The following is a 20611-nucleotide window of genomic DNA, read 5'->3' as shown; positions in this document are numbered from 1 at the left end:
CACTTTACCTATGACTGATCCTATGTGTTTCAACTTCATGTCTCCACAAACTGTTATAACCAGACATTTGCATGATTTAACTGACACCAAATCTGACTCTCAGTATTGTAGTAACAGAATGCCACTATTCTGCATTTTATGAAGAGTACAATTTTATATTTCTCAAAGTTAAGTAGGTTGTCTACGTGACCTGATGCTTTCCCATCATACATGCTGTTTGAAGGGTTCTCGGGTGTCAAGCCAGATACAATTGTCGAATGCCCATGATATTTTGGCGAATAACTGTTTCACCATCATTAGGTGGTCTATCAGCACCACCTGATGATGGCAGATCAGTTATTTGCTGAAATATCGTGGGCATTCATGATTATATCTGGCTGGACACCTGAGAACTCTTCAAATAGGTTTTCTGCATTTGCAGCACTCTGAAATCTTATCAACCTCTGACTGAATATTTTGTGCAGTTTTTTTGGATAGCACTTCATTAAGAAAAGAGGTGTCACTATTTTGCTAGGAGATTTTAACGCGCAAATAGGAACGGGAAGGAAGTTTAGAGGTCCTGTGGGAGATTATCCAGCCCCCAAGAGAACAAACAAGAATGGTGAGAGATTAGTGGAACTGTGTAGGACACACAAGATGAGAATAATGACCACCCATTACAAAGCTAAGCCGAGCAAGAAAATAATCCTGAAAACAGGATTGAGGAAAAACAGCTACACCATGTAGCAATCCGTGACAAGAATCACAGAGAGATTATGAACACAAAAATGAGGAAAAATACCAGGATGGAATCAGATCACCACCTTGTCGAAATAAAATGCAGATGGATACCCAACAGAGCAAGGAAATGTAGGACCATTAACACCCAGAGAATCGACCTAGATCTTCTGAAAAAAACACAGAGCAGAGTATTTAAAGAGAATGGTAGTTCAGAGTGATTGGAAGAGAGTGAGAGATATGATGGAAGAAGAGGCAGTGGGACTGGCCACTCACAACAAGAAAAGGAAGCATGAGTGGTGGACAGAAGAATGTGAGAATGCAGCCGAGACCAGGAGGAAAACATGGATGAAATGGAAATCCTGTAAAAAGCAAGAAGACTGGTCGAAATTCCAGAATGCGAGAAAAATTGCTAACAAAATGATCAGAAATGCCAAGAGAAGTAGATGGTTTGAGAAACTGGAAGAAGCAAACACAACCTTCAAGAAACACAAACCACATATCTTTTTCCGAGAAATGAAGAGCAGAATCAAAGGTTTCGAGGCGTAAGATTCCTTCGTAATAGTACATATAGTATAAGATGGCACAATAAAAACTGGCAAGAATGAGGTGTGCGAGGAAATGGCTAGGAGTTTTAGAGATTTGCTGAATGCAGAAGCACCGACAGTAAAGTGGACCCCTTACGCTCTAGGAACAAAAGTCAGGATAGACAACGTACCCAACATGGCAGAAGTAGCAGAGGCAGAAGTAGAGAGACAAAAGAATAGGCAAAGACAGCACTAAAAAGTTTAGCCGGAACAGCAGAAAAAGTCAGACTGAAGATTGCATATAAGAAGACCCAGACATTGAACACTGGAAGGCAGATGACCAAATGGTTGACAAAGTCAACAGTTTTCGCTATTTTGGGGAGAAGATAACAGGTGGCATACAAAGCAACAGTAGTGCAGTAGACGGGGCACAGATTTTGCAGAAGCTTCGGTATGCGGTGAATTTAACATATGACAAGAAAAATCTGTCATGGAATTCAAAACTGTGACATTACACAGCAACTGTAAGAAATGCTGCTCTCTATGCATCAGAAATGATCACACTCGGCAAGAGAGCTTCTATGCAGCTGGAGGAGGAGGAGCAGAAAAATTTGGGAGGCGTATGACACACCAAAAACATGGGGATATCTGGATACACAGAACACGACAGGAACTGTATGAAAATATTGAACCCATATCGAGCGAGATACGGAAGAGGAGGTTACGATTTGTTGGGCTCATCGTGAGGCTGGATGAGGAAAGGTTGACTAAGAAGATATGGAATGCAACATGTCATACAGGAAACAACAGGTTGAAGGAAGTCAGAGATGACTGGAAGGCTGTAGGAATAAAAGAAAGGGATCTGCAGGCAATAGTACAGGACAAGGAGAAGTATAAAGGGTTTGGTGGATGGTTACAGGTGGCTGGACAACAAAATCAAAGTTTCTTAACAGAAGAAGAAAGAAACAGAAGAAGTGAAAGAATGAAGAGGTATTGGGAAGAAAGAAGACTTGCAAAACAAGCCACACGTGATCCTGAAGGGTCTTAACGAAGCAGAAGAAGAAGAAGAAGAAGAAGAAGAAGAAGAAGAGAAGGAAGCAGAAGAAGAAGAAGAAGAAGAAGAAGAGAAGGGTATTAACAAGCAGCAGCAGCAGCAGCAGCAGCAGCAGAAGAAGAAGAAGAAGAAGAAGAAAATAAAACTGCATCATCTGCTAAAAGTCTGACATTACTATTAATATTGTCTGTTTGATCATTAATAAACAAGCTGAACAACAACAAGGATTCAAACACTTCCCTGGGGCACAACTGTAGTTACTTCTACATATATCAGTGACTCACCATGCAAGATAACATGCTGCGTCTTCCCTGCCACAAAATTCTCAAACCCGCCACAAATTTTAAGTGATACCTTATACCATTGTACTGTCATTAAAAAGCACTGGCATACTACGATTGTGAAAGTTTTTCAGAATTCAAGAAATACTGCATCCACTTATTTGCCATGACCCATCATTACATTTGAGCTCAGAATATGTTCTAAGATCCTATAACAGATGGATGTCAAGGATAGAAATTTTGTGGATCACTTCTGCTACCCTTCTTGTAGATAAGTGTGACTATGCTTTCTTTCAACCACTAAGCACAGTTTTTTGTTTGAGATATTCTTGTTATACTGTGGTTCAGAGAGTAGCTATCTTACCTGCAAATTCTGCACAGAATCTGCCTGGGATACTAATGGACTGTAGGTCTTGTTCAGTTTTAGTGTCAGCTGTTTATCAATGCCAGTGTGCCACTGCCACTAATATCTAAATCATGTATCTCTGCAGTGGTGTGCATATTTAAATGGGACAGCACTCCTGGATCAATCCTACAAATTGACATATGCTGGTAATCAGCAGGATTTGCCTTCTACTGATGACATTCACACATTTGATGGTCCTACTCACAATCAAGTCACCACAGAAGCATCAGTATTTTCACTTTAACAAATGCAAACACTTACACATTAGGGATCCATTGAATCCAGTCTTGAAATTTATGGATAAGATTGCTCTGATGAAGAATTTCTCAATAAATAAACCAGTAATCTCATGATAGCTTTTGCACCCTAAAACTAGTCTGTTGAGATTATGAGCAACAGTATGTCATGAACCCTTATTGTGCCTCTCAAATGAAATAATGTCCCATCCACAGCACTATGCTGGGCTAAAATCTGTTTACCACTATTACACCAAATGTATGATTTTCTAAAGATCAAACATATCAAAAAATATTTTCATATCTGCAAGAATTATCAATATCCATCCACTTTCTCCATTGTGTGTCATAGTCTCTTAGTTTGTATGAGCCTTTTTTACCCCAAGGCTCTTACTCAACATGCAGTACATTATGCTGACATTTTATCGACATACCCCCAGCCACAACAGTGCTTTTGAGCTCCAGAGACAGGAAATCAACCATGAAACACCACCTTAGCTTTCACCATACAGATGGTCTTAATTTACTGCTGTCTTTTAACTACTGATTTCTATTTTTATACCCACAGATTTATTTACTCTACTCTTCTCTTTCTGTTAATGTCCCTCTCATTTTATTAGAGGCAGTATATGAGGTGTAATCAAAAATATGTATTAGAAGCAAAGTAATAAGCTTACATGTAATTTGATTTAATCTTCTTCAAAGTACTGTCATTGGCTAGCAGTACACTTTTTTCCATGTTGAATCCATGACTGGAAGCCAATGTTGGATCCATGACTGGATGCATTTCTGGAAGGGCATTCAGCTGCTTCGTCATGGCTCTCTCAGTGTCAGGAATGGTGTTAAAGCATTTCCTTTCAAGCACAGTTTTAATTTTTGGGCGGAGCCAGATGTTGCATGGTGCTACAGCTGGTGCGAAAGGCAGACAGGAACATTTTTTTCCAGCCAAAAGCTCACGAATCAGAAGTGAGGTGTGGTTCAAATGGCTCTGAGCACTATGGGACTCAACATCTGAAGTCATCAGTCCCCTAGAACTTAGAACTACTTAAACCTAACTAACCTAAGGACATCACACACATCCATGCCCAAGGCAGGATTCGAACCTGCGACCGTAGCGATTCCAGACTGAAGCGCCTAGAACCGCTCAGCCACAGCAGCCGGCTATGAGGTGTGGCATGGCACACTGTTGGGATGAAGAAGAAAGCCGTTGGCCCAGCTGTCTGGCCACTTTCATCATACATCGTTTTCCAAATGTTGCAGCATGCCTTTGTAAAATTCAGCTTTTACAGTTCTCCTTGAACAAACTCTGATTGGGGTATACACTTGTTAGCCCTGAATTTTCATTTCAGAATCATAACCACAGGCCCAAGTTTCACCTCCAATTACAATTGAGGACATGAAGTCCTGATCTCAATGAAGATGATCATTCAACTCCATGCAAATTGATACAAAATTTTCCTTCCACTCATCCTTCCTCATTTTCAAATTATCAGTTAAAAATGTTTTGCATGGACTTGTATGAGATGCTAAGTTATTTGCTAAGCTCTTGAATTGTTATTCAAATGTTTTAACAAACAATTATTCTCACTTTTTGCATTTTTTCTGTTTTTTAGTTTAACAGACATCCCAAACGTCGTTCGTTTTCTACCAACTCATTTCCACTTTTAAATTGCTCATGGCGCTTGTAAACAGTCTTCAGAGTTACAGCATTATTGCCATTGACCTATTTCAACATTTCATGAGTTTCTTTAGCAATTTTTTGCAACATGAAACAGGACTATTGAGTTGCACAACACACGACACACGCAGTAAACACCACTTCACTCTGACGTCTCTGGACCCTGACTGACAAGTCAGAACGTGTTCCAACTTGATGCTGCCTGTCTCAATGGATAAGGCTATTGGACAAATTACATCAAATGATTGTACTGTTTGCACTTTCACCATATTTTTTTGATCACACTTCGTACAAGCTCATTTTGTCAGATATTACAATCATTGTTTAGCATTAGGATTTCATTTTATTTTGCCACATAATCTGACAACAAATTTAAATTCAAAATCGTAAGTCTTAACAGAAAATTGTTTGTAGAGAAATTGACCAGAACATTTCTGGAGACTGAAGAGCCAAAGTATTATTTTTCTCTCCACATTCACCATGTTTTACACTGATGCAACTTTACTTTACCTAATGAAATCATTGAATAGAAACATAACCTGGAAAAGGAATAGATTAACAGGACAAGAGTGAACGAGACTTTTTAAAATGAACCACAAAATGAAGGTTAAACAAATTTACACATCATTACGTGCTCTTTCTCCTAATTTTCTTCAATCAGCAGCTTCTTCCCATTTCCAGTTTAATAAATAATAAATATTTGTGTGTCCCTTACACTTGTCTTCATTTATTCTGTTTTTAAAATCTTCCTTTCCCCTTCAAGCTATCTCTTCCTTAACTCAGTTTGTCCCTGAATATAAAAAAAATACTCCAGTATTTTATACGAATGTGTGGTGTCTGTTCTCTTGGACATGTTAGAATCATTGTTTTGTACTAGGATTTCATTTTATTTTGCCACAGAATCTGATTAACAAATTTCAATTCAAAATTGTACGTCTTAATAGAAATTCGCCTGGAGAAAAAATAACAGGCACCATGCAGAATCCACTGCTATTATACATTATATGTAAACTGAAGGTGAGGAGGTGAATTCTAAATCATATGTCTTAATCGAAATTTGTCTGTAGGATAAAGAACAGACACCATGCAGAATCCACAGCTATTATACATTATATGTCAACTGAAGGTGAGGAGGTGAAGAAAGGAAAGGAAGGAAGGGATCACTGCTGTCAGTTGCATCAGGACATTATTCGGGATCTGTGGCTACAAGTGAAAATCTGTGCCGGACCGAGATACAAACCTAGAACCTCATGCTTACCAAGCGGTCTGGTCTGGTCTGGTAAACATTTTCACTCAGTGCCACCGATTCTGTGTGAGGCCCTGATGCAGCAGACACCAGTGATTCCCTCCCTTTCTTCCCCTCTCCACTTTCAATTTACATGTAGGTATAACATCTGCAGATTCTACGTAGTGTCTGTTCTTTTCGTATGATCTGATTGGCCTAGCTGGGCAACGGATCCACCTTATTCAATGCAGATGCACAAATATGTCCAACCTCCTTTGCGAATTACAGAGAGCAAACATGGAGGAAATGGACAGGGACTGTGGATAGGTGGCACTCCACAGTGATGGAGACTGATGCGTTCACCAGGGTCCTGAGGGAGCCTCTACTAGGCTAAAGGACTCTACTATGTTCAGGAACATATTCTGTAATTTTTCTACTTTCTTTCACCTTGTTTATTTGGTACACTGGCACCATTACGAAACTACTTCTGTCAATGCGACACTGTACCAACGTCTAACCTGCTGCACCATGTAATACAAAAAAATGTAATCTGAAACTGAAAGTAGTAGTTGTCTTTAATCTGAAGCCTGGCTTTACGCAACTCTCCATATCTGTCTGTCCTGTATACGCCGTATCATCTCTGCATAATTACTGCAAGCTAAACCCACTTGAACCAGCTTACTATAGTTGAGTTTTGGTCTCTCTGTCTCTCTCTCTCTATAATTTTCCGGTCTCATATTTCTCTCCATTACCAAATTGAATATTCCTTGGCCCTTCATGAGGAATCTTATCAACCAACCTCTTCTTTTCATGTACCTGTGCCACAAATTTATTTTCTCCTGAAATCCTCTCAGTGTCTCCTCAATGGTTATCTGACCTATCCCTGTGATCTTCAGCATTCTTCTGTAGCACTGCTTTTCAAAAGCTTCTTTTTCTTCTTATATGACTTAATCATCATCTACATTTCACTCTTATATATATATAAGAGCTACACTAGAGACAAGTACCTTAAGAAATGACTTCCTGTTTCTCAGAAACACTTTTGGCAGTTTGCATTTTATATCCTTGCTACTTCAGCCTTAGTCAGTTATTTTGGTACTCAATATTAAAACTCACTGTCTGCTTTTAGCACTCATTTCCTAGTCTAACACACATGGAATCGCCTGATTTAATTTGACTACTCTCCATTACCCTTGTTTCACTTAATGTGTATATTATAACTTCTTTGCAATACACTATCCATTTTGATTAACTGATCTTCCAAGTCCTGTGTCTTTTCTGACAGAATAACAATGTCACCAGCAAATATTACAGAAGTTTTTATTTCTTTTCCCTGAACTTCAATTATCTCTGCTTCCTGTCACATTCTTTGGCTAAATACTCATAAAATTAGTAAGTCCTCCTCCCCCCACCCTTTAAAACTTTCATGCAGGAGTCACACACACACACACACACACACACACACACACACACACACCTACCTTTCACACACACAAAAAGCAAGCACACCTCATGCACACACAACTACCAACTCCAGCATCTTGGGCTGGAATGCAGCTATCATGTGGGATGCAAGCAGCAACCTGGAGCAGGTGGGAAAGTGGAAGAGGAAGGGGTGGGGATGGTGGAGAGTCAGTGAAGAAAATGGTTGGTGTCTTTGGCATGGGAGGCTAGATTACGGGCAATTGATTGGAGGTGTCAACCAGCCACAATGGTGCATCCAGGATTGTTGGGCTTGTGGATTTTGGGGAGCATGTAGAAGGTATGTGTGCAGGATGTCATAGGGGCAAGGAGCGAAACGGATTCAGGGGAGATTTCTGGAAAGTGCCTAAGGCTTTAAGCAGGGACTGGAGTTTGTGTTGGACTTCTGGGATGGGATCACTCTGGTAGAGTTTATAGGTGGGGGAGTCAGATAATTGGTAGAGGCCTTCTGCCAGGTAGTCACAGCAATTCATAACAACAGTGGTGGAACCTTTGACTGCAAGTCGTATGGTTAGGTCAAGATTTGTTTTGAGGTTGTTATGGGTGTTCTTTCTTCTACTTAAAGATTGGTGTTCTGATGAAGGGACCTGGGGAAGGATGGAGGGGCTAAGTTGGAGGTAAGGAATTCCTGGAAGTGACCAGCAGGTGATTAGGTGGGATGGGGATCATGATTGGATGGTGGTATGAACTGGAAGAGGCAGGGTTCAGTGTTGGAATTAGGCTGGTTTTGGTTGGAGGGATTCTACAGTAACATAGTGTTCCCACATCTTCCACTCAACAATTTCCACCCCGTCTCTCCTTATCATCTCCTCGCCATTCTCATTTCCCACCTTGTTTATTTGCAGCCCTCTACCAATGATCTGCTCATCTCTCCCCACTCCTCTCCTTTTCCCCCCACCTCTCTGCCCCACATCCTTCTGACACTGCCCCTGTTGGCAATCTAGTCCCTGCACACACCACCAGACAGAGTTCATCTCTCTCCCCACCCACACACTACTATCCCTTTCCCTTCCAGTTTCCCACCCCGAGATGCTAGAGTTGGCAGTCATTTGTGCATGGTGTGTGTGTGTGTGTGTGTGTGTGTGTGTGTGTGTGTGTGTGTGTGTGTCTGTGTGTGTGTGGGTGGGTGGGTGTGGGTGGGTGTGTGCGCGTGTGTGTGCCTGTTGTACACTAAGTAGCAATCTGTCTTTTCTTACATTGTTAATATTCCTAGCTGGAGTTTCCCTTGTTTGATTGTCTCAGATTTATAGTACGTAAGTAGGGCCAAAAGCTAAGCTTGATCTTGATGGTTGTCTTGAATGCCACTGGAGCCATTGGCTTCTTCTTCTTCTGGCAGAAGGGTTAGAGGGGAAGCATAAGGGCTGAAGGAAAAGGACTGGTGAGGTTTATGAAATGAGGAGAGTTTGGAAAAGTCGCACTGGACGCTAGGTCAGGGAAGAATTGTTGGACAGGATGAGATGGAAAGCTACTAGCTTACTGATTACTAGTAAAACTCACATAAAAATTAAAGTATTGCTATCCAAAACTGTACTGGTGTGAGATAGTATTATGAAGAAACAAATGAATCATCTCTCACTGAAAACTCAATTCCCTACAAGGGATAACTAAATTACACTCATCGCTCAAATAGTAACATTATTGGATGTGATAAATGTTCATAAATGCAAGTCATTAAAAACCGATTTGGAAAACACACACAGGGTTGTACTGAAGCTTAATCTGGCAGTGCAAGCATTCATAGGATCCGTCTTAAGGTCTGTCTTGAGTACTAAAAGGGTACTTTAGTTACAGGTGTCATACTTTGCGAGCATCTTTTGTAGCTGGCATAGGATTTTCAACAGGAAAGAGCCATGATATCACTTTCCGTCTGATCAGTCTTTCTGTTAGTTATTTTCATCTGCAGAAGAAATCCAACTGCTTTCAGTAGCCTCACTCCTTTGATTTTAACGGAGGTAAGAACCTGCTTTGCTGGTGACAAGTTGAAAAGTTTTAAAATATTTTTAACCAAATTATATAACTGAATTCAACATTTTACCTCTCTTGTGGAAAGATATAACTGCCATTTGGCTGTGTAATATGCTTTATTACACAACCCAGATTTCAGCCTTAGACAATTATCAAGTGTTAAAAATGTCAAAAATAATGTTAAAAATTGTCTGACTTTTTTGGAAAACAAGACATCATTAAAATATTTCTCTTCAGTTACATAAACCTGATATTATTACGTAAAAATGAGAACATTTTTGTGATATGTTTATGTTGATTGCTGCTTACATACAGTGAAACACAGTCTGAAGCTGTAATTTGGTCATTCATTTTATTTCACAGCCTCATCATGTACGTAAGTTATTCAAATTGCCACCCATTTAACATAACACAGCAACGTTCTCTCTTCTACTTACGAAACATCAGGTTTATATAACTGAAGATATATATTTTAACGATAACTTGAGTTCCACATAAGTCAGAAGGTTTTTGACATTTGTAACACTTGATAATGGCCTACCACTGAAATCTGGATTGTATAATAAAGCATATCATACAGTCAAATGGTGGATACATCTTTGCATAGCTTTTATATGACCGTGGCTCCACATAAAGGAAAAATCGTTTTACCTATAATTTGCTGTGATACGTTACTGAACAAATATAAATTGCTACTTTTATGTATGAATCTGTATTCTGTAAATTATCTATCTGTTTCAGAAATGGAATGATGAGAAAATGAGATGGAATCCACTAGCTTACAACAATGTTTCACTGCTGTATTTCACAAATCGAGAAATATGGCAACCAGATATTATTCTTGTCAAGTAGGTCTACTTCTATTATTCTCTGACATGTAAATTTTAACAATAAATACGCTAATATTTTATCAAAAGATATTTTTATTTTTAAAATTATTAGCAGCATTCTTCATTTGCAGTACAAACCTAGAACGGTACCTTAGAAATTCTATCTATGTTTCTCCAATAGGCTCTTATGCTATGTGTCTTCCATAGCATTCAAAGTGTCAAAGCAGATAAGGAAGTTCATGGCACAACCATGCCTCACCAAATTCATTTTTCCCAAGATCACATGTTGTTCTGCACTACATACAGTAAATTCATTTATCAAAGGGAGCTTGATTATATAAACAGGGAAAATCAAAAAGCAGTGATGGCAGTCCACTTGCTTATCCCACCTGCTGATCTTACAAATATTTATGCTGTTCATTTAAAGTATTATATCAGACCGCTGGAAAAAAAGCCTATCTCTCTTTCTAAGAAATATAAAATAATAGCAAATCTCTTTCTGGCAAACAACTCCTAAGGATGGCAGTTTCATTCACATCATGACACTCTTGCTCACAGTCAGTTTGCCAAAATCAGTTTTATAGGTGAACAACATTTTGAAGCACTGGACCCTCAATGTTTAATACACTGCTGGAAGCTCCACTCCCTGGAGCTGCTGGGTGTACATGTTTTAAATTAAATCTCAGCTTGTGATATCTCTTGATGAATTTTTCCTCTGACTATGTAAGTATGACTTTGTCATTAGTATATTGGAGCTACAGGGCAGATGTTACCATAGTTGCCTAACACAATGTAGGCATAAATACCGGACTCGTTCCACACTGGAATCAGAATCTGACAGCACCTGAAGAAGACTGCGAGTCATGCAGTTGAGATATCATGCAGGAAAGATGTGAATTACCGGCAGAAACCAGATTAATCAACATGACAACACCTTGCCGGGAAAGCCTAAAGAATTACATTAGCTTTAAAATAGTTGAGAAACAGATGGACAAGAAACATACCCCTGTTTCACATCTATATTGACTCAGATAGATATCCCACTATTGCTATTAAATATCATTTAAGCTGACATTTAATCATGACATGGTTTCAGTACTGTTATGAACTTGGATAGTCATGATGAGCAAGAACTTTCTGCAGAATAGTGCTGCCAACAGAATCAAATGCCTTCACTTGTTCTGTGAAGGCCACATACAATGACGTGTTCCATTTGGAACATTTCTCTTGTAGTAGTCTGCATGTAAAGATAATGTCTCAAGTGCCTCACTTTTGTGTCAGTTCACACAGATGGTTGGTTACAATATAATACTATTGAGAAATGACTTCATAGTATCTGAGATATGACCTTCCCAGTAGTTTACAAGCTTGATATTCACCATTAGTTCTCACAATATGCTCTGTCACTGTTTTTAAGTGCGACAACAAATAGAATTTTCATAGTCTAGTGGGATCTGTTCTTGATTATGAAATCACAGACGTGATTGATTATTATGTCATAATCTTACTTGTTAATTTCTGCAGGTATGTTTCCTGGATCAGCTGCTTTATATGCCATGATATGAGTAATGGCTATCTTGACTTTGGTTAATTTTATGTGTAAATGAATTTCTTCCTTTAAGAATACCTGTGTGATAGTGCTAAATATAATCTCATTAACTTCCCAAACATTTTATAGTAAATGCTTTTTCCAGTAACTGTTAACAGTCTTTTTCCATAAGAAGCTGAGTTCTGTCCTTAGATCTAAGAGGAGTTACTCTGTGAATGGGGGTTCATATACAGTATTAATTGCCTTAAACTTACTGTGAGCAGCATAAGTGCTGGCAAAGGGCTGCATTTCCCCCAGCTCAAATTATCACCAATATTTTCTGGTGATATTAGAAAGTATCTTTTGCACTTCAACCTCACCGATTTCGATTACCATCATTTCTAGTTTTCCTTATGCTTCAGTTTTATTTTTATCCTTTCTGTCTCTATTTTCTTTATCTCCTCTTCCTGCGTGCAGGAAAACTATTCTCTCTCTCTCTCTCTCTCTCTCTCTCTCTCTCTCTCTCTCTCTCTCTCTCTCTCTCTCTCTCTCTCTCTCTTTTGCTATATATAGTCCACTATCAACATACTCTTCCACAGCTGACTGTTTTCAAGAATCTATGGTCTATAAATTAACTAAAAACTTAACTTTACTAAAAAAATTGTAGCAAGTAGGATTTAGTGCAATATATCTACATAAAATAGCTGGTTTTTTTAGATTAAATTTCTTGGTTCTTTTATTGGTGTATCATGTCTTTATTGAAATAAATTACTTTCATTCACATACTTAATACCCCACTCCTGAACCATGGACCTTGCCATTGATGGGGAGGCTGCCTCAGCGATACAGATAGCCATACTGTAGGTGCAACCATAATGGAGGGGTATCTGTTGAGAGGCCAGACAAATGTGTGGTTCCTGAACAGGGGCAGCAGCCTTTTCAGTAGTTGCAGGGGCAACAGTCTGGATGATTGACTGATCTGGCCTTGTAACACTAACCAAAATGGCCTTGCTGTGCTGGTGCTGTGAATGGCTGAAAGCAAGGTGAAACTACAGCCAAATTTCTCCCGAGGGCTTGCAGCTTTACTGTACGGTGAAATGATGATGGCGTCCTCTTGGGTAAAATATTCCAGAGGTAAAATAGCCCCCAGAGGTAAAATAGCCCCCCAATCAGATCTCTGGGCGGGGACTACTCAGGAGGACAATGTTATCAGGAGAAAGAAAACTGGTGTTCTACGCATCGGAGCGTGGAATGTCAAATCCCTTAATCGGGCAGGTAGGTTAGAAAATTTAAAAAGAGAAATGGATAGGTTAAAGTTAGATATAGTGGGAATTAGTGAAGCTCGGTGGCAGGAGGAACAAGACCTCTGGTCAGGTGAATACAGGGTTATAAATACAAAATCGAAGAGGGGTAATGCAGGAGTAGGTTTAATAATGAATAGGAAAATAGGAATGCAGGTAAGCTACTACAAACAGCATAGTGAACACATTATTGTGGCCAAGATAGATACGAAGCCAATGCCTACCACAGTGGTACAAGTTTATATGCCAACTAGCTCCGCAGATGACGAAGAGATTGATGAAATGTATGATGAGATAAAAGAAATTATTCAGATAGTGAAGGGAGACGAAAATTTAATAGTCATGGGTGACTGGAACTCGATAGTAGGAAATGGAAGAGAAGGAAACATACTAGGTGAATATGGAATGGGAGTAAGGAATGAAAGAGGAAGCCGCCTGGTAGAATTTTGCACAGAGCATGACTTAATCATAGCTAACACTTGGTTCAAGAATCGTAAAAGAATGTTGTGTACATGGAAGAAGCCTGGAGATGATGGAAGGTCTCAGATAGGTTATATAATGGTAAGACAGAGATTCAGGAACCAGGTTTTAAATTGTAAGACATTTCCAGGGGCAGATGTAGACTCTGACCACAATATATTGGTTATGAACTGTATATTAAAACTGAAGAAACTGCAAAAAAGTGGGAATTTGAGGAGATGGGACCTGGATAAACTGAAAGAACCAGAGGTTGTAAAGAGCTTCAGGGAGAGCATCAGGGTACAATTGACAAGAATGGGGAAAGAAATACAGAAGAAGAAGGATAGGTAGCTTTGAAGGACGAAAAAGTGAAGGTAGCAGAGAATCAAGTAGGTAAAAAGACAAGGGCTAATAGAAATCCTTGGGTAACAGAAGAGATACTGAATTCAATTGATGAAAGGAGAAAATATAAAAATGAAGTAAATGAAGCAGGCAAAAAGGAATACAAACATCTCACAAATGAGAGCAACAGGAAGTGCAAAATGGCTAAGCAGGGATGGCTAGAGGACAAATGTAAGGATGTAGAGGCACATATCACTAGGGGTAAGATAGATACTGTCTACAGGAAAATTAAAGAGACCTTTGGAGAAAAGAGAACCACTTGCATGAATATCAAGAGCTCAGATGGAAACAAAGTTCTAAGCAAAGAAGGGAAAGCAGAAAGGTGGAAGGAGTATATAGAGGGTCTATACAAGGGCGATGTTCTTGAGGACAATATTGTAGAAATGGAAGAGAATGTAGATGAAGATGAAATAGGAGATATGATACTGCGTGAAGAGTTTGACAGAGCACTGAAAGACATAAGTCTAAACAAGGCCCTGGGAGTAGACAACGTTCCATTAGAACTACTGACAGCCCTGGGAGAGCCAGGCCTAACAAAACTCTACCATTTAGTGAGCAAGATGTATGAGACAGGTGAAATACCCTCAGACTTCAAGAAGAATATAATAATTCCAATCCCACAGAAAGCAGGTGTTGGCAGATGTGAAAATTACCGAATTATCAGTTTAATAAGCCACGGCTGCAAAATACTAACACGAATTCTTTACAGACGAATGGAAAAACTGGTAGAAGCCGACCTTGAGGAAGATCAGTTTGGATTCTGTAGAAATGTTGGAACACGTGAAGCAATAATGACCCTGCAACTTATCTTAGAAAATAGATTAAAGAAAGGCAAACCTACGTTTCTAGCATTTGTAGACTTAGAGAAATCTTTTGACAATGTTGACTGGAATACTCTCTTTCAAATTCTGAAGGTGGCAGGGGTAAAATACAGGGAGCAAAAGGCTATTTACAATTTGTACAGAAACCAGATGGCAGTTATGAGAGTCAAGGGGCATGAAAGGGAAGCAGTGATTGGGAAGGGAGTGAGACAGGGTTGTAGCTTATCTCCGATGTTAAATCTGTATATTGAGCTAGCAGTAAAGGAAACAAAAGAAAAAATCAGAGTAGGAATTAAAATCCATGGAGAAGAAATAAAAACTTTGAGGTTCGCCGATGACTGTCAGAGACCGCAAAGGACTTGGAAGAGCAGTTGAACGGAATGGACAGTGTCTTGAAAGGAGGATATAAGATGAAAATCAACAAAAGCAAAATGAGGATAATGGAATGTAGTCGAATTAAGTCAGGTGATGCTGAGGGAATTAGATTAGGAAATGAGACACTTAAAGTAGTAACGGAGTTTTGCTATTTGGGGAGCAAAATAACTGATGATGGTCAAAGTAGAGACGATATAAAATGTAGACTGGCAATGGCAAGGAAAGTGTTTCTGAAGAAGAGAAATTTGTTAACATCGAGTATAGATTTAAATGTCAGGAAGTCGTTTCTGAAAGTATTTGTATGGAGTGTAGCCATGTATGGAAGTGAAACGTGGACGACAAATAGTTTGGACAAGAAGAGAATCGAAGCTTTTGAAATGTGGTGCTACAGAAGAATGCTGAAGATTAGATGGGTAGATCACATAACTAATGAGGAGGTACTGAATAGAATTGGAGAGAAGATAAATTTGTAGCACAATTTGACTAGAAGAAGGGATCGGTTGGTAGGGCATATTCTGATGCATCAAGGGATCACCAATTTAGTATTGGAGGGTAGCATGGAGGGTAAAAATCATAGAGGGAGACCAAGAGATGAATACACTAAGCAGATTCAGAAGGATGTAGGTTGCAGTAGGTACAGTGAGGTGAAGAACCTTGCACAGGATAAAGTAGCAAGGAGAGCTACATCAAACCAGTCTCTGGACTGAAGATCACAACAACAGAAACAGCTACATTGTGTTATCCACAGTTTTTCTGTACCAGCTTTTTTTTTTTTTTTTTAATACCATTCTATAGACTTTCTTCCATTTAAATAGCTATGTATGGATGGCTTTTAAATTTCACTATTTTTCAGTGCTGCTGGTCATGGTTCTGGTCAATTTGGAGAAACTCGAGTACTCGCAAAATCAGACGGTTCTGTATCCTGGTCATCTCCAGTTCATTTAGAGTCTTGGTGCTCATCAGATCTGAATAACTGGCCAAAAGAGCAACACACCTGTGAACTTACACTAACCTTTGCCTCTAAAAGTCAGTTGCTTCAGATGATGACTGACAATAGTACAATGGTATGTACAAAATGCTTTGCTTCTAAACATCAATTGCTTCAGATGCTAACTGACAGTAGCACAATGGTATGTACAAGATGACTAAATTCTCAAATAACCAGTAAAATGAAAGGATTTTATCACTGGATAACTAATGATGCCACCTTATTCTCGTAGATTTTATGCAGTATCAAAAATAAAATTAGCCTTTCAGTAGGAGTTTGAGATGTCATATTTCATAAAATTTGGGGGAATGAATTTCATGAAAGGTGGTTTGGAAGTGTAGAGCACTGTTTATTCTAAAGTAGGTATGATACAAGCTATAGCTATAAAATATCAATTACACTCTGCACAATGGATACCAACCTGCTGCTACATAATACTACAACCATTAAAAAATATCATTGTATACTAAAGTTCATTTTTTTCCGATAGGATTTAACATCCAGTCAATACTAAACTGGAGGAGATGAATCACTGTTTTTCAGGGGCTTTCTGTGATTTATGAACCCCCACAACCTTCCCCACAGCTTTTTCCTACTCACATGGTGAAATTACAAACATTCAATATGGAGTGTCTCACAGTTCCATGTTGGAACCCCTTCTCTTCTTCATTTATCTTAATGATACAAAATACTGTACTCTTAATTTTAACATAAACTGTGTGCAACACCTATGACAGTCTAGTGGTACTGTGCAACAGTGTTACCTAAGAAACAGAGTACTGTTTCAATGAAAGCTATGTAAATGTAAGTGCCACAAACAGTGCCACAATGGAAATTTAACACTAAGAAATACAGTTTAGTATGGAATTATCCACAAGTAACAAATTTGTGAAAAAGGAAATCTGGATAAAATTATTGGGAACCACAATCCAGGAAAACCACAAATGTGTGACATGCATACAGAATTACTTCTTGTTCTCATCAAATTTGAACTATGTGGTAGAAGTATGGAATGCAACATGGCAAACCAGAAGAAATATGTTAACACTGCAGAAAAAAGCTGCCAGAATTATTTGTGGTGCCAAACCCAGAGAATCACAGCATAACTTTTTTCCTAAATTAGGTGAGCTTGGCACTGAAAGTGTATATACAGGGTGATTATAATTAAACTTTCAAAACACTGTAGACATAACACCACTGGTCAGAATGAAGTCAAATTCCAACGGAAAATTATCGGATAAGGGGGAAAACATACGGCAGAAGAAAAAAAATAGTGCGAAAATTGATCAATAGACGGTGTTGTATGTGTCAGAATTTGTAAATGGAAACAAAAAAATGGTTCAAATGGCTCGGAGCACTATGGGACTTAACATCTATGGTCATCAGTCCCCTAGAACTTAGAACTACTTAAACCTAACTAACCTAAGGTCATCACACAACACCCAGTCATCACGAGGCAGAGAAAATCCCTGACCCCGCCGGGAATCGAACCCAAATGGAAACACCTGTCACGCGCACGACCCATTGAAGTTGGCATAAACATGCCGGGTACACGGCTTTTCCTCCTTTCACATCTGCGACGTTCGCCATGACTGCCTCGATGCAGGTTTGTGCTCTGCTTGTAAAGCTTTATTACAAGAGGCATAATCCGTATCACTTCAGGGCAGGGGGGTTACCTTCATAGTCTCAGATGTTATTGAATTTAGCATATGTTAAAATTCAGGAGTAAGTAAGAAACACTTCTTTTTTTTCCCCCCCCCCCCCCCCCCCCCCTCAAAAAATGCTGCCCCAAGATACAGACCTCCAAAGATGACACTGCGAACACCATTTTGAAAATGCGATAAATTTTGGAAAATTTTTTTAAATGCTGTGTCTCTGTAACAGTTGTAGATATTTCATTTGGTTTTTTTATTTGAAAGATAATTGCTTTTTGACTACAATGGCATCCTCTGTTTGGACATATCTGTCAAAGTTCTTTTACTGTCACCTTTTGAATTTTTTTATAATTTACAGATTTTTTTTTTAATGCCAAACCAGACCTCTCACCACGGGAAAATGTCTGGTCAATGGTGGCCGAGCAACTGGCTCGTCACAATACGCCAGTCACTACTCTTGATGAACTGTGGTATCGTGTTGAAGCTGCATGGGCAGCTGTACCTGTACACATCATCCAAGCTCTGTTTGACTCAATGCCCAGGCGTATCAAGGCCGTCATTACGACCAGAGGTGGTTATTCTGGGTACTGATTTCTCAGGATCTATGCACCCAAATTGCGTGAAAATGTAATCGCATGTCAGTTCTAGTATAATATATTTGTCCAATGAATACCTGTTTATCATCTGCATTTCTTCTTGGTGTAGCAATTTTAATGGCCAGTAGTGTAAATACCCTGAATCAGTCAACTACAGAGATAGGTGTTAGTCCTATTAAGAAACCATGGACAGTGAAGTCGAGTCATAAGCTCTATTCATCATGAAAGCACAGAGAAATTACTAAAGCTACAGATGAATACACTACAGCAAATCTGACCACACTCTTCAAAGTAGAAATTCCATCTTCAGAAGAAAATGAACCAAAGCACTCTTGCACCTCTTGCCAGGAATTTTCCACAAATATCAATTCAGCTGTTTAACATTGTGCATCCTACAGTGAAAAGGTGCAAGTATTAAATATTATTCCAGAGACATTTTCAAAGAAAACAATTTTGAACCACATTCCATCAGTATCAAAATACATGGTAGACATATCAAGAAATGTGAGGTCTGTAAAAGGAGTCTCTATATGACCAGATCCCTATTATGGTCATCCTTAGAAGCAGCTCAAGTTCAAATATTGCAGTCATTTTATTTGGAAGATAAATGGGACTGTTCTTGCCAGAGTGCCAACATAAAAGACACTATAAATCTAACAGTTGAAGGTCAAAAAGCTGTGAAAGTGAAGAGGTACATGACTCGCAGTATTAAAGAAACTTTTGCAGTTTATAAGAGCAACTACATAACTTTACATATTGGGAGATCAAAATTTTATGTATTATGACCTAAGTGGGTAGTTCCACACCTACCCAGAAATATCTGTTTACGTGCGTAATGTGCAAATTTTGAACTTTGTGTGGTAACTTTGAAGAACTTACTGCAGCAAGTGAAATATAACACCTTTATTGGGCATGTGAAATCATTAGTAGTCTGTGGCGTAAAGTGAGAGAATTGTTTGTTTCAAGAATATGGTGATTGCCCTGGAAAGGAAGGACTGTCATTACAGACACTTGGCCTGGAAGACGTAGCAGATAACTCTGCAGAAATTACATATGTGACATGGGATGAAAATAAACTATTTAAGAAAACTCTAGCCTTTGACATTTTCATTGATGAACTTGCTAAATGGTCAGTGAAAGTAGTAACACACCAGCATCTGAAAAAATTACAACAACAACACATTGCAGAAGTGAAAGGGTGTGTACAGGCTGAAGAACTGTGTTTAGTGCTTCACTGTGATTTTGCTGAGAACTGGTCTGTAATTCTCCCACAAGAAGTACAAGGGTATCATTGGAGTAATGACCAGGTTTCAATTTTTAAACCAAGACCATAAGTGTTGCAGTTATAAGTGATGACACAGAACATGACTCAGCACATGCTTTGCTAGCAATGTGCAAAATTCTTCAACTGCAAACAGGAGCAGAGAAGATCATCATCATTTCTGATGGTGCTCCTAGTCATTTTAAAAATCGTTACCAGCTGTTTGAATTGGGTAAGTCACTTGTGCCAACTGAATGGGTATACAGTGCTACTGGTCACGGGAAGGGGCCCTGTGATGGTGTAGGAGGCCTGCTGAAGCACCATACAACAAAACAATCTTTCCAGGCCACATAAATACAGCTGCGGTTCAGAATGCTGAGGATTTTATGAGAGTTGTGAAATCTTACACATCCACAGCCCTCATTCTTTTGTCCAAAAGGAAATCGAAGAATTCCATGAGCAGAAAAAAGAAGAATGGCCAAACAAGCTACTCCTGAGAAAGGAATTCAGAAGACACATTTTTGGACTCAAAGTGACGGGCAAACACATATTGCACACACTTTAAAGAGCAAGAAAGAAGAAATTATGTTCGTTCGGCCAACACCTCAGAAACAGCAGGATAATATTCAGAGTCACAACCTGAGAAGGGGGATGTTTCAGTACAAAACAGAGTGCACAGAAACCTTTAAGTCTTAGGACCTTTCATATACATTTTGGAACCATTTAAAATGCTTAAAAAATGAGTCTCTTACTCATCTTTCAAAATTAAAATTATGTTAAAAAAGGCTAGGTTTTGATTTTTATGAGCCTGTTGTGTGATAATG

The 20611-nt window shown here is 39.0% G+C and overlaps 2 protein-coding genes across 4 annotated transcripts in view; one reads left to right on the top strand and one right to left on the bottom strand.

The window, feature by feature from the left end:
• The window catches only part of LOC124794996 (vesicle transport protein USE1), a 126909-nt gene that overhangs the window by 65932 nt on the left and 40366 nt on the right, over positions 1-20611 (bottom strand). The window lies entirely within an intron of this gene.
• The window catches only part of LOC124794995 (neuronal acetylcholine receptor subunit alpha-10-like), a 48605-nt gene that overhangs the window by 9119 nt on the left and 18875 nt on the right, over positions 1-20611 (top strand). For both annotated transcript variants that reach the window (XM_047258747.1, XM_047258748.1), the window contains exons 5-6: positions 10313-10419; positions 16141-16351. In XM_047258747.1, coding sequence (XP_047114703.1) covers positions 10313-10419; positions 16141-16351 — 318 coding nt within the window. The remainder of the gene's footprint in view (positions 1-10312; positions 10420-16140; positions 16352-20611) is intronic.

The sequence above is a fragment of the Schistocerca piceifrons genome, chromosome 4 (genome assembly GCF_021461385.2).
Source record: "Schistocerca piceifrons isolate TAMUIC-IGC-003096 chromosome 4, iqSchPice1.1, whole genome shotgun sequence".
Lineage (NCBI taxonomy): Eukaryota > Metazoa > Arthropoda > Insecta > Orthoptera > Acrididae > Schistocerca > Schistocerca piceifrons.
This window is presented reverse-complemented; position numbering and strand designations above follow the sequence as displayed.